This window comes from Poecilia formosa, unplaced genomic scaffold, assembly GCF_000485575.1.
Source record: "Poecilia formosa unplaced genomic scaffold, Poecilia_formosa-5.1.2 Scaffold232, whole genome shotgun sequence".
In the NCBI taxonomy this organism is placed as follows: domain Eukaryota; kingdom Metazoa; phylum Chordata; class Actinopteri; order Cyprinodontiformes; family Poeciliidae; genus Poecilia; species Poecilia formosa.
In genome coordinates, this window is record NW_006800171.1 from 248581 (window position 1) to 264320 (window position 15740).

Sequence of the window (15740 nt, forward strand, 5' to 3'; positions counted from 1 at the left end):
GGCTTAAAGTGTGAGAGAGGGATTGTTTTTTGTTTTTTTTTTGTTATTTATCCATTATTTTACTAGCAAGTGACTTGAAATAAAATCTCTTTTTCAGGGGTTATCCAGGTTACCATCCTTGACCTGTTGAACCTACAACTCGGTTATGAAAAAGCAGAACACGGACGCATGATGGACAAATGAATAGCTTATCGTGAACATCCCTCTGAATCCCCACATCTTAATCTTCATTAAATCACCAACAGTGTTTCAGAAAATGGCCGAGTGTATGTGCGAATGTGTGCGTGTGTGTGTGTGTGTGTGTGTATGTGTGTGTGGGGGTGTGTGTGTGTGTGTGTGTGTGTGCGTTTGTTTGTAATACCTTGTGGGGAAGATTTTCCTGACATATACTACATTGTGGGGACCAATCGCTCCTCGTGGGGACCGGAGCCTGGTCCCCACGAGGGGAAACCCTGTTTTTGGGTCAGGGGTCAGAGTTAGGGCTAAGGTATGAATTGAGTTTTGGATAGGGTTGCGATTAGGTATGTGATGGTTAGGGTTAGGAAAAGGGTTAAGGTAAGGTTTAGGCTGTAGAAATGAATGGAAGTCAATGGAAAGTCCCCACAAAGATAGCAACACAAACATGTGTGTGTGTGTGTGTGTGTGTGTGTGCCGCTGTAGCAGACAAACAGATTAATGTCATTAGTGTTTGTCAAAGACCTCCTGCTGCTATAGCTGGAGCTGGTTACATCATCGCTGAAAAAAAAATAGTCTGACAGATGAACAGTAGAGTTAAATGCACACTCAGCATTTTTATATGAACTACATATGGTGCCATAGTCAGTGACAAAGAAATCTCCATATGACTTTGTTTATACGCGCAAGTGATGATGTGAGACTCTTTTAATCGGCTAATAAAAAATAAAAAAAAGCTTTTAGTGTATCTCTGTGTGTGTGTGTGTGTGTGTTCTTCCTGGGTGTTCGCTCTACTATTTGGGTCCACACGTGCTGGAACAAAGGCAGCGCGGTCTTCCCCATTGAGTCGAGTTCTTTTAGCAATGACAGCAAAAGTAATTGATTACACGCCACACGGAGCAGACAGAGCCAATAGAGTGGCACACAGAGGCAGACAGTTCCCACAGAGGAGCAGGTATCCGACACATAACCCATCTTTACCCCCCGAACCACATCCCAGTCTGCCTCTCATCAACATTTCATGCAAGCTGCACCACCTCTGACAGACAGTTGCCCACAAGCATGGATATCAGTCTGCCATAAACAAAATGATAGCCTTTTCTTAAATAGAATTGATGGAAGATGTTACAAAGAGTTATGGTTAGGAGTTTGATCTCACTATGTGAAACGTCAGCTTCATTTTAAAGAACTCAAAGCATGTGTAGCCTTTATTTTAAATGCGATCAAGATTTGATTACTGCCCTATGTCGTAACAGCACACTCTGATTACAGCCTTAGTTATAATAACATTCAGAGTGTGGGAGTGGGCTGTGCTGTTTTTGTATGGGAGGTGGTCTGTAACTTGACTGCAGAAGGAGTCAAAGTTCAAAGATCACAGATGAGAGAAAACCTACATGAAAGTCACACTGTGAGCAGGTTTGCAGCGAGTCTCTCACCAGTTTATTACCAGTGAGACCATTAAATTTATAACGGTGTCCGGGAGAAGAGTCTTGCTGTTTGGCCAGTAGGTGGGGTCAGAGTATCGAAATATTAAGAACACACTTTGTTCCTACACAAACACAACCACAGGTGCATGTGACACAAGTTTAATGGAATCAATGACTTTATATGGTGCAGAACACTAAAGGTAAGATTTAAACATAACAAGACAAAAAGTTAGACTCAACTAAAAAAGCTTTAACGTTTACATTCAATCACATTTGGTCACAAGGCCGAAATAACCTGCCGATGATATCTAAACTTATTCCAGGCACCACTATTTCCAGGAACACGTCAGTTGCAGACTAAAAAAAAAAAAAGCTTATTTCTGTTTCACTTCTCTATACAGTGCAGCGCTGACACATAACATGAACCAGCTCAGTTCTGTTATTTCTACCAAGTACTGTATGTGGCACCGCAGGCACGTACTTCACCAACCAGACTCTGCTTCAGGGAGTCGTGTTTGTGTCTCTGAATGTGTATGTGTATGTTTGTCTTGCTCCACAACAAATGCTCTCATAATTCAGGCACTTAGTGCAGTGAACCAACCTCTCCTTCTCTCTGGTGTCGGGGATGAGTGCTCTTCCATCCATGAGCTAAAGCGTCTGCAGCTACCGGGGCAGAAAATGAGCCACATGCTCATGGTATATTTGACCTTTGGATGTGTGTATGTAAAGTCTCTCATCAACACTCGAACAACAACAATTGCAAATCAATAGTGTTTGTTACAACCAAGTGGATTTCAGTGGGTGCGGTGTGTGGTGGGTGATGACCCCACCAGTAGGTGGTCTGTATTTGTTTTGTTCTTCGGGCTCAAGGCTGATTTCAGTGGCATATGACACACCTGGGCCTACAGAGAGTTGCTCCTGCCTGGTGTCACTGGGACTCCTCTAAGCAGTGGGGAAATCTCTCAGGTTGCCTTAGAAATTTTGGTGAAAATGTTGTTTTTGTGTGCTTCATACACTCCCGCAGACCATTCACTTATTCATTTGTGATAACCTAATGTGCCATGTTATTTTTCCTATATTTATTTAAGAATTTGAGTCAGGCTGTTGCAAGTGGAGGTTTAACCAGAGTATAAACCTGCCGTCATGTCACAGTGGAAGCAATAATCACTAAATCTTGCAGCTTTTCAAAAAATAAATATACACAAAAAAAATTGCTTACATAAGCAAAATATCATCGCCAATGGCTATTTCAAAACCACCTTCACCCACATAAGATTTTTTTTTTTTTAAATAGTAATTTTGGTGATTATTCTTTGTGACATTACACTGTGAAATTTCTGCTAATGAATGAGGTATATTAAAAACAGAGAACGCCCAGTCTCGCCCCTACAAAATGGGTCAGGCTCCTGCTCGAGGCATTATAAATGATCTGTATCTTAGGCCTTGACTAAACTTAACTCCTGATGCCTGTTGTTGGTGAACCATCTGTGTGTTTACATCTACCACACCCCTAACAAGCCATGCTACAAACAATTTGCAGGAGCATTGAAACAAAACTGCATGCATGGTTTGCAAAACTGAATCACAGACAATTACTGTTATCTTGTTCATCAAACAAATCTGTGTTTTCCTGTGGAATTAAGGTTTTTAACCTTTGTATCGTCCTCTTTCAGAACATTATTCATCCATAAACACCCAGCCAGGAACTTATAATGGATCATGTTGTTCACACTGTAAGAGTTGATTAAGTAAGCTTGTGCCTCAGTGTGCTTTTAGAGAATGTTACTGGGACTGAAACCAAAAGGTTGTGGTGTATAACTCAGCTGAGCAATTTGGGTGGCTATGTGTTGAGCAATTCCAGATTTCCCTTTTATCAGGCTTGAGGTCTGTGTTACTATCCAAATGCATTCAGTGTCTAATTTGCACACAGAATTTTTTTGTGCCATCTTCAACTGCATTAGATTCTACCGAACGGATCGATATGTTAGATGAGCACTGGAGGATCATATTGCTCTTCCTGAAATAACTAATAAAAATGCTTCACCGGTATGTTGTCTTAAGTTCTGATCCACTCTGGAGACCAAATGTTGACAACTTTTCTTCATAAAGCCTAAAATAGTTATTCTTTTTTGTTTTTGTTTGCTCACTTTTACTCTGTTTGAATAAGAAAGCTTCCCTTGCACTTACATATTTTCTGACTTTTAAGCATTTCCTTTTACAAAAGCGCCACATTCATAATAGATACTTTACTGTGAACATAATGTACATTTTTTTAAAAACATAATATCCTTCAAGTTCCCAGACATAAACAAAGGAATCTTTTCATACTCTACCCAGTCAGTGTTTCCCGGTAAAAATGACTCGTATGTGAATAAGAGTGCGTGACGGACTGTGAAGGTTCCTGGATCCAGATGGAGGAAGAATTCATCTTAAGAGTTGAGATCCTGACTTCAAAAACAGAAAAGAAACTAATAACTGGTAGAAGGAATCGTGACTCAGGCTGTGTGTCAGAAAGTATATGGGGTCTGTGCGGAGTCCGGTCATGTTATAGTCACAGTAAGTTTACCTCTGCATGTGAGTGTGAGTCATGTCTTAACTTTAGTGAGTCATGGTGAGTACAGAGTCAAATCAAAGCTCTGTTTATTGACAAACTCACATAATTTGCCCTCCATATAATTTCCCTTTCAACACAAAGCGAGAAGGTATGAATTACCCTGACAAGGAAAAGAGTTATGCATTGAGGGAAATCCTATGTATAATATATACCGAGATGAGATGTGGAAGAGTACGGTGACCTGTGTACGATGCTGCTGGTGTCTGAATGCATGATGAAGCAGGATATGCAATAAATTATGCGAAAATGGAGAGGATTCAACAGGAATGCACCCAGACAATTTGTCAGGGAGGAGGGACCTCATCAGGGAATAGGGGAACGGCAGCACCAGTCTGCCCTCTAGTGGGAAACATATATGAGTTAAGGCGCAAAATTAGGAAGCTATTTAGCTCTTTATGTGCGGTTTTGCAAGAGAGCAATAAAATGCACAAACTACTAACCAAATAGTATTCAGAAGTGGATGTTTGTGGTAAAACATGCAAAGAAAGTTACAACTTTGGGAAGTTGCTCAGATTCCTAACTCTATTTTGACTTTAATAAATGCCAGTTGTATAAATATGTAGTGTACTTGCTATAATAAAATAATATTGCACTTTAGACCAAAGATGAGTGCCCTCTAAGCGAATATATGACAATCTCAGTCATAAATTTCCCTTAAATAGAAGAAAAAGAGAGATAAAAGTCTATGTGTTTTCCTTTCGTCTACAGGCGAAACAGCGCTGTTGTTTGACATTTCTCTGTCCCAAACTCTTTTTCTTTCCCTTGTAGAACATTGGCCTAGTGGTTTGGCCTCCTCAAAGAAACTTTGTATAACCTTATTGGTGACCTGCAACAAAGCACCTCTACAGGGGTTTAAACTGTGTGTGTCGCAACTGTTTTTACTGTGACTGGGGGTGCATTTTTGTGATTACCGTGGAGATGTCGAGTTGTGGCCTGTAAGGGGCTTTTTCTTTTTTTCCCAGTTTGCTTGGACGAACTCTGACTGCAGCTGACAAACACGCAGCCAGAATCCAAGCTCACAATGAGATATTGTGTTTTTGTTCGGCGTCCTCAGAGTCGGTCACTGAAACATGACTCTGCTTCTAAAGTTGTGCGAAAAATGCAGAATCGTACATTTTGAGCAAGTAGTGAAAGATCACCGAAGGAGCACAGCTTAGATCATTTTCAGCAGATCTCCAAAAACTATACTGTCTTTATTCTGTAGTGACTAAAAGTGCAGGCTTAATGGTGGAGCAAAAGTTTGCAAGTTGTGGGTTTAAAACCCAGCAAGGGGCCTTTCTATGGAGTTTGTATGTTTTACCTGCAACTGTGTGGTTTCTCTTTGGATGCTTTGGCTTCTTCAGTCCAGTGGTTACTTTTAATTGTTCTCAGGAGTGAAAGTGTGTGTGTGTGTGTGTGTGCTTGTTTGTTCTGTGTGTGTCTGTGTTGTCCTGGGATGGACTGAGGATCTCTCCAGTGTTTTCTGCTGTCTCTTGAATGGTGAACGAATGGGTGGATTATTAAAAAGTGACTGAAATTTGATTTTTTATTTTTTTTGACTGGCTTTGATTGACTGGTGGAGAACTCAAAAAGTGGATCTTTTCTCTGAACAGCAAACACACCATGAACAAGCTAAGATGTCACACCAGTCTTCATGATGAAACTTGAGTCTGCAGGGAAAATATTCACATTTATCAAGAATCTTTTTTTTTTTTCTATAAAGGGATGCTAGCCAATTACTCAGACTGCTACAACACAGAACTAGACTTTATTTAATGGTGCTGGTAATTTCTTCACCATTTGAATTTTTTTGATGTTTCAGACCCAACTATTTCTGGAACAGAATATCAAATCATGCATTTCATCATTAGTAGGCAAAGGAGAAAACTGAAGTAGTAGCCACCAGGAAGGTGAACTGTATTACAGTAAAGTTATTCTGTTTTATCCTTTCAAGCTCTTAACCTCTGTCTATTGTAGAAGACGTGAGGCATAGAAACGTTGGCAGGCTTTCCTCTGATTGGTGCAGTACTGATGGAGATATTATTCTTATATATGTTCCAATATATGCATATATATGCAGCTATCGTGGTGATTTATCCTCTTGTGACCTGTTCTAGTGATTAGGCTCTGAACAAACACCTTATGTTCACTTTTTCAGGTCACAATGTTATGGTAGTCAACATCCAGAACGACAAATGAATACAACCAAATCTTGTTAGAGATTAAGTCAGAACATGTTTATCTGACTGTGGATGTGAATTAGTTACCAGTTTTCTAAAGATTTCTGTGTTCTAGCTTGTTCAGCAGGTTGCTCTGTGTGGAAGCCTGTTAGCAACCCCAGCCAGCTCAATAATGGGAGGATCTCTCCATGGGGCCATGGAAATGGTGACAACATTCCCTGATGCTGCCAGAGGGCTGCTCTCAAATTTGAGCAGGGGAAACATCTGACATGAAAAACAAGCAAGAGAGGGTGGTGGGACTGTGATTTGTTACAGGAATTACATGGTCCTGCTTCATTATTTATGGTCAAAACAAAGAGGTGCGGTTAGAAACGGGCTTTCAAAACTACAGAGCAAACACTCACCCGTTCTCTAAGTCATCAATATCGTCGTCATCGTCGTCGTCGTTGCCATCGTCTTCATAGTCATCGCTTGGATTCTTGCCCCCAAGATCGCCGTCACTGAGGTAATCTCCCTTCAGGAGAGACGGATCCGAATCCTCCAAGTCTTCTATGAGGTGGACGCGTGAGGTCTGGCTGAGGCGGAGGGGAACGTCAGATGGGGCGCTTCCCGTGGATGGGGCGTCGCCGGCCTGCAGACGGGGGCTTGCTTGGCCGTGGCGCCACGACAGAGGAGAGGAGCGGTTGGAGAGGCTAGAGATTGAGAAGGCAGCAGCTTCATCGCTGTCATAGTTGATGGTCCCCTCCACACAGCTGCTGGATGGGAGACAAACAAAAAGGTCAAAAAGTTGATTAATTTACTCATCTGTCCTGATGAGAGCTCAGCATCCCAACACATTGTGAGTACGCAACCTTGATTGGCTGATGTTTTGTCAGATAATGTGACTGTACTGTGGACATGAGGTCCACTGTGGAACTGAGATGAGGGGGATCTTTTGTTTATTTGGATCCCCACTAGCCATTGCTGTAACAATGGCTACTCTTCCTGGGGTCCACATCATAGATCTAAGCACATTCTTATCCAAGTAATCCGCTCATGTGGATTGAAGGGAAGGTAAGGGTCAATGCTAAGGTAAAAGTCCTCGCATCATGTGTTTTGTGTAAAGTACGTGAAGATTTTATAAGACGCTATAGCCTCTGTGCATGCTATAGAGTTAAGCCTCAGCCTAATCCAGTGACATTATTTAGGAGGTTTTAGCTATTTTTATTTTTTATCGATCTAGACCTTCAACTAGACCTTCACTGACCCGTGCCAGAAGTAACAGCATCAGTTGTTTGCTTCAAGCCAGACTGAACTGCTGTTTGTGCCAAAACCAAGTGGTCAGCTGAACTGAGAGTCAAATGCTTGACCTGGAGGTTACTGGACATCTAATATGGGTCCTTTAAAGGTGAAAAAGCCAGAGGTAACCTGAGTCATCAGCGTGCTCACTGATATTGGACTCATGTCCGTTTTCTCTACTCTCTCCAACATAAAAAATTAGGTATTATAATTTCGATTTAGGCAATCTCTTCTGACATTTTGTATTTCGATTGTCGTAGTTAATTCTCACATCAAATTTTGAATCTTTCACGTAGCGTAAAGAAAGCTCCCCAGGAAATGAAGCAGTTTCTCTTCAGATAGATTTTCATGGACCAATTCATTTATGATATTGCTGAAACTCACTGTATTTAAAAATAAACATCTTCCACCTACCAGAAACTCATGATTTCTTCCCGTTACGGAGGATGTATCCCCTTCTCATCCAAACCTCACTATAAGATGCTTTGTATCGGCTTTAAAAGGCTTAGGGATTACTCTGCTGTGCATATGTGTTTGCTTTGAGCTCACCTTAGAATAATTCCACATGCAGAGGCATAATGGACAGGTTTTTGTTGCTGTTTTCCTGTAAGCAAACATGCCTTCATATGGCTCAACACTGATAACTGCACACTGTGTCACAATCATTTTATGCCAGGAAACATTTTGTATGTCCACAACATGAGCATCAGTAAAAACTCACTGTGTGCCAAAGTAGTACAGCACAGCACATCACTACTTAGTGCCTGGTCTGAGAATGATGAGAATTAGCATTTTAAAAGTTGCAAGCGCTCACGCTGTGTCATGGCATTTGCATTTGCCCGCTGCATTAAAATTAATCTTGTCTGCAGGATACAGAAACCTCCTCGTCAAAAAATACTGTAAAACATTTCTGAATGAAAGGCCACATGGCTAAGCATGAAGAAGCAACGATCCTCTTGTTGGAATGGGTTTTAAAAGCCTTTTTTGTGTGTTACATGTTTACGAAATAGAAGGTAAATGATGTGAAATGCACTAATTAGCTTTTTGGGGGAATCCTTTTGTTTAATACATACAAATCTCCAGTTCACATAGGATATATGACATCCTATTTGCGCATGAAACTTTCTGAGGCAGACTCAGGGTCTTAAAGCAAAGTCAGTATTTGCTGACTAAAGGTTATCACAGTGCAATAAAAATATGAACGGCAGAGGAAATGTATTCCAGCAGGGAACCATCTGCTGAGCTGCTCTACACGTGGAGTGCTCCCGCTGAGAGACAGGGAAAGGATGCATACTGGAGGAATGCAAAGACGAACGGATGGAAAGGAAGCTCTGAAGGACAAGGACACATTAAACACTGAAACTGGCACAGGAACCAATGGAAGGAAAAGGACATCCCGACACACTTAAATTCAATCAGTCCAAGCATCGACGCTTGTCGAGATACAATTCTTTCAACCGTTCAAAGGAAAGACTAGCTTTGAGGTCATTCTTTTAATTAATTCTGTTTTGTAACAACAATTCAAACGACACTCATTGCAAGATGTGGGTGACAGACTGACTGCTGTAGGTCGAATGGGGAAACTGATATTGATCTGCGTTCCCACAGGCTGCTCACCACCTTATGCAACACTATGGTTGAAATGTCAATAAAGATTCTGGTGTGTGCGTTTCATTTTTAGCATTCTTTTCCCATTACATTGTGCATCTGCGCGTGTGTGCGTGCGTGTGTTTTGGGATTTTGGAGTGGCTGACCTGTGGCTGAGCTGAACCCCTCTCAGGCTGGTCATGGTTTCCTCCAGGTTCTGACGAAGGTCCAGCACATTTTGCACCGTCCTTTTCCTTTGAGACTCTGGATCTGTCAGGGTGCAAAACTCCCAATTACATGTATGAAGAGGATGAGTGACATAACACCAAATATGACCAAATATGACATTGTTATTCAGCCTAAGGGAACACCTTGAACACAGTGACATGTTTAATACATGTGCCTTGTAGCCAAAACTCTCAGGTAGCTCTATGGGTAATAATGGTTCTCATTCCCTTGAATCTTTTGCACATTTTGTCACATTATAACAAACTTTACCAACACAGAGTAGTGTATTATTATTATTATTATTATTATTATTGTGAAGTTGAACTTAATGTTCATGTAAAATATGTTTTATAATGTAAAATGTGAAAACGTTCAATATTGATTAACACTTTTGCCGGCAGTGTGAACAGGTATTTTTCTAAACAGCAGCAGAGCAAAAATAAACAAATCATGAAACAGATGAAAAAGACAGAAGAGAAACCTTAACCCATATCAGTTCCAACCAAACAGCTTTGTCATCTGCCTGGATGGATGTATGGATCTCACTTTCCCTGAACAGTCTGAGCATTCTGCCACTTCTATCCATGGTGGACTAAACCAAAATCTATAATCAAATAGCCTCAGTAGCAGACACACTGGATTCTGTGCCATCCCTTTTAAATCGGTTGCAATCTGCTCAAACAGAACCACATAGATGAATGATTTACAGTAACATGAGGGAGTGTGTGGGCCTGTCCTCAAACAGACTGCAAGCAGGGATGGATTAGATGAAAATAATATGTCAAAAAAAACAAAAAAACAAAAAACAACAAACAAACATGTAGAGCCATTAAAATAACAAAACGCTAGGACACAATTCTAAAGCAAAAGCTCTAATGTTCATATATAACTTTTTTTTTCTTTCATGAAAGATCGTTATGAATGTTTCTCCATTTTAATACTATCACAAGACACCCAACACTCTCTTTATTACACCCTTCCAACAGAGGGGGAAAAAAAGCATCTCTTTTAGGTAGGAACTAATCAGGACACCTCTGCTGCATCGTTTAACCTTCACCCCTGCTTGCCTCAACTCTCCAGAGTATGTTTATGTGAAATGAGATGGTGGAAACAGAAGTGTTATGAAGGTCAGATACAGGGCTGTCTGTTTATCCCCGAGGTTGAGTTCAATAGACTATTAGTCCAAGCCAGCTGACTCCCAAACCTGCACAACAAAACATATTACTTAGCCACAGGAAAATGCCACATGGCAAAATAAATAAGGGGATCCCTTTAAGGCCATCTTCTCCCCATTCTTAGAAGATATTTTAAAGCATCAATTTTAATTTTCCATATTTTTACGTCGGTAATTTATTTCTAATGTTAGCTAGCTATCAAGCTAGCTGACTGGAGTCAAGCTTCTTCTTAGCTGCCTGATCAATGTTTGGAAAAGGACCGCGCCACATTTTCAGGTGCAGTGCAAACTCAAAGGTGATGAAGATTTACTTTGAGGCTACAACTCCAAAACAGGAAAATGTTTTGCCCAATGAATGTTAAATAACACTCTTGCGAAGAATCCCAGATGGTTAATGAGGAGGAGAAGAGTAAGAGGTCATCCTAATGAGAGAGGAGGGAAAATAACGAGGTGCTGGAAGTGTCAATCCCAACAACAGCTGCACACTTACCCGATGGACACATTTGTGTATGAATAGTTAGTTGGCCTCCTCTCTTTCAAAGCTACAGACAATCTAATAGATACTTGGACCAAATGTAACTGGATTGATTTGTTCTCAAAGAAAAAAAAGTGACAAAGGCTGCACATCAAGAACAAAAAGGACATGATGATGACTTTGTAATCCAAACGCGCAACTCAAATACACACACACTACAGACACCAGATGACCAAAAACATAAAAACTCCAAAAATGTGTTGGTTTTTTTTTCCAGATGGAAAGTGGGGATGTGATAAAGACTCGTACCGTGCAAATTCAGAAAAAAAAAAAAAACAACAAAAAAAAACTCTTCACGGCTTAAGGACGTTCAGAGTTGATAATGTGATCACATTGAGATTAATCTGGAACAAAGCGTCTGAAACGCACGCAAACGCAGACAAAGCGTGACACACGCATGTGGGCTTTAATTGTGCAATTCTAATTACCCTAAATGGGAGCTTTGTTTAACAATGCTGTCAAATTGATTAGATATGGTCTGCGTTATTGTGTGTGATCCTCTGTGTAGACGTACGAGTGCGTTTGTGATTGCATGTCTGTGAGACTCTTCCTGTCCCGCCCGTGCTCTGGTCCCGGTGGCCCCAGCTGGCATGTGGAGCGAGGTGGGGAGGGTGCTAGTGAGAGAATTAGGGATGCAAATATCCCTGTCAAATCCTGGCAGCTCCCCTGGGGTGCAGATGATTTACACTGATCCGGTTTAAACTGAGTTTCTCTCTGCTGTGTGGAAGTATTTCTGTGCACGTCTGCATGTGCTAGGGCACTGTTTCCACCTGTCTCTTCTGGATTCATGCACATAAACAAGATAAAGCTCCACAGAGGCTCTAAGGAACCTGCTAAGGTGCCTTTCTTAATGGACAACTCAAGACTGTTGAAATGAGAGTCAGCATGTTGGAATGAGAGTGCCCTTGTAAGTGCAGGCAGGTTCTCCAGGGCTGTCTGTGCATCCTAATGGAAGAATGCTTTCAGGCAAAAAAGAAAAAAAAAATAAGAGAATCGTATCACTTTTACTTGGAAGTACATCAGCCTGTTTTATTTGAATTATTTCTATTTGGACAACATTTAATTTGTCTGCGATATCAACTGTCAGGTAACACGACTCGTGATGAAGATTTTGTTTTCTTTTGTTTTTCAATGAAGACAGAAGCAATGCTTCAACAGGAATGAATACCAAGTTATTGACTAGCTTTCTTTGATTTTTAATAATATGCTGCAATGCAGGGCAGACTTCAGAAAAAATATTACAAGAAAAAAATATTTTCTTCATCAACTTTATTGGAAATAATGGGAGACATTCTGCTGTATTTAATTTTTGAGAGCATTTTTTATTTTTTATTTTTTTGTCTGTGAACAAAATGAATTTTCCAGCATTATCAGGTGTAGGAAAAATACATAGAAAGTCTTATTAAATGTATGGAATACTCAACAAAATGAGAAATAACACTGGCGAAATTCTCTGTGTTGCTCACATTTTAATGTGCCACTTTGATGATAAGTTCTTTATTTTACATGGATATGACATTAGTTAATCTGTATAAACAAATTTCATAAAACACCGGAAGGACATCTCTGTCTGTGTTTTTTGACGTCCACTTTAACTTCAGTTTTTAACATGGTTGCACTCTTCATTGTAGTCTGCTGTGTTTGAAACAAAGGGCTCATTTATCCCTTGGTACGTTGTGCACCGTCACATATTGTACAAATACATGGCTGCACATTAATGAATCTAGGTTCACATTAATGTTTTCAAAAACTGGCCGGGGAAAAATGGCAGTATGGCTCTCAGGCTAGTGTTATATGCTAGCAACAGCAGGTATTGGAAGGTGGGTTTTTCAGGAAGACTGATCCCATTTATTACAAAATGCCTTGATCAGGACATTCCAACTGAAGACGTGTCATTTGTGAAGCAGATGGGAATAGAAAAAAGAGGTAAAGTATTTCATTTTGTGGCTAGCAGAAAGAGCATGTGGGAAAGTAAAAGCGAGAAAATGCCTACTTGGCTTCCTCTGGTTTGACTCGAATCTCCTCTCCATTAGAAACAAACTCCCCAAAGATGTACTAATGGCTTCTGTCCTTGTGAAACTAATCTTTTTTTGTTTTTTTAGTGGCATGACATTTTCTTACCTGTGCAAGAACATGTGTGTGGGTGTGTGTCCCTCGTCAGAAAGATATTTTTTTGTTGAATATGAATGAAAGGATGAGTAATGGCCCCCATTTCTATTCTTTCCCTCTTTCCCTCCGGAGGTTATCTGTCCATGTCCTGTCTGTGTGTGTGTGTGCACATATGTTAGAGTCACAGCAGCCGTCCTCAGGCCACAGCAGCACTTACTGGATGATGGATGGCTGCAGCTCAGCTTCGCTCTGCAGCACCTGCACTTCCTTCCACATACTTTTTTAAATTTTTCACAAGGGAAGTGAGAGTTTGTGAGCTACAAAAACAGCCATTGCAGTACCCCACTTCAGTGACACGTAACAACTGGTGTGTTATTTCTGTTTCAAAATGATAGCAAACAGCTATGATGCACTCATTAAATATGTTTCTTTCCATGTACGACAAAACCATAGCTAAAATATTCATGCTTCCTGCTTTTCTGTTTGTTTTGTCTCTGCCTAGCACTGCAGCTGTCAGCTGACCTCAGACAGCTTGCAAAACAGGAAGCATTACAAAATACAGCGATTCCTGCTCATCTGGAGGGGAGTAGCAAACACACACCGAATGCATATCGACGCACGGAAACACACACCGACGTTCCTCTGCTACACCAAGATGTAGAAACAGGATATTGGAGCATTTGATGATATCCTCCGATATCCAACAAGACCAGCTAATCAGTGCATCAGGACAAACAGCAGCATCTGTGTATTAAATCTAAACAGTTGTTGGTCATAAATGATGCAAAGGTCTTGCCATGACAGAAGGTTTAAGCGTGTACATGGTCGAGAGAAGGAAAGTACACCAGTGAGCCAGTGAATGTGGAATCCATTTAAAATTGGAAATCCTTATCCAGGAGCCTTCGAAGCACAGCTGCAGAGTTTTGGGCAGTCATAATTGAGACATCCCGATCACAAATCTGAATTTGGAAAAAAAAAAAAAAAGCAAATCCACAAGTTAAACCTACAAATCTAAATCTCCTCAGACCAGGTTGTATTGCTGCCAAAGCCTAGCTCTCCAAATGTGGATACAAACACAAGCATATTTACTTAAAATACACTTGGCATATCTTCTTAACTACAGCTCTATCTGCTTAAAACCCACTGTGCTATCCGCTTATGGGAGGAGTTAAGATAAGGAGGCTTTAAATGACTTAAGACAAGTTTACTTTCATGAAATGACGATAAGGATCTTACCAAACTCTGCCCGAAAGCACTTCTTATTTCTGAACGATCTCAAAAAGCAACACATCAGCCCCTGGTGTGAATAATTTCAAGAACAGATGAGAACGAAGTCCAGTTGCAAAATCATTTCTATGGTTTTGGAAGACCAACAAATCACAATAGTAGCAACTATTTGTAAATGAACAAAACACAGAACAATAGTCAACAGTGAAGGAGAAAAAAATATATAAATAAATACTTTGAGTACATCAACATGCCATCCTTAGATCACACACACACACACACAAAAAGCTATGCTACTCTATGCCTCATTTGTCTTGGCTAAGGTCAGCCTTAAAGAATTAGAGCGAATGGGCAAAAAATGACATCCTTGAACAAGTTCCAAGACCAAAACCATTGGTGACCAGAGATTATAAAGGCCCCTCTCATATTTTCCAAAAGACATTGTGACAATTGACATTACTTTTGGGAAATTATTCTCTGGACTGATGAGACTAAACCAGAACATTCTGGAAGATCTGTACCAAATACCAAACAGTATTTCAAAATAAAACGCATCACACAGTGAAATAACTTTCCCCATTAGTTTTTTTTAGAATGATAGTCCAGGGTTGTTTTGGTGCTTCAGGATTTGAAATTAATTTTGTTCACCTCTTTTGTTTTTTAGAAGAGTAGCCAAGAATCGTCCTGCATTAAAAGCTCAATGCCACTAAATGCAAACACTTTATGGCAGCCGTTGCTTCGAAGGATGGTACTGTCAGTTTAGGAACAGACATTTTTTAACATAAGGCAAGTGCTGCAATAAAAGAGATTATCAACTACATTTATTTACAAGCTTTTTTTTTTCCTTTTTTCCAAGCACATCCATGCAAAAGCACAATACTATAACCTGACCAGCTCAGGCAGATGTGTGGCAATGTTTGGGTGTGTTTTTGTTCAAGAGGGTTCCTTCCTGAGGAACTATTTTTTTCACAATGCTCTTCAAGCAGCTGCAGCTTTCCTCGCACATGTCAGACACACAGCCTGCACTCGCCTGGACTCTTAACGAGGTGGTGGGAAGTGATGACAACAAGTCAGTGTCTCTACTAAAGTGTTACAGATGCACATACTAAACAAGGGAACAAAATGCTTGGATAAATATTTGATTTGGAGAAACCATCTCTAAACATGTTATAACAGGTGCCAGAGCAGATGTAGATCGCACAGTGGCTATTTTTGGATCTGCATACAT

At 40.4% G+C, this 15740-nt stretch overlaps 1 protein-coding gene across 17 annotated transcripts in view; it reads right to left on the bottom strand.

The window, feature by feature from the left end:
- Positions 1-15740, bottom strand: part of nav1a (neuron navigator 1a) — a 94236-nt gene that overhangs the window by 44360 nt on the left and 34136 nt on the right. For 12 of the 17 annotated variants that reach the window (XM_016680078.1, XM_016680086.1, XM_016680085.1 and 9 more), the window contains 2 exons: positions 9407-9509; positions 6779-7129 (listed from right to left, as the gene is read on the bottom strand). In XM_016680078.1, the coding sequence (XP_016535564.1) occupies positions 6779-7129; positions 9407-9509 (454 nt within the window). The remainder of the gene's footprint in view (positions 1-6778; positions 7130-9406; positions 9510-15740) is intronic. The other 5 variants (XM_016680090.1, XM_016680091.1, XM_016680084.1 and 2 more) reach the window with 1 other exon arrangement.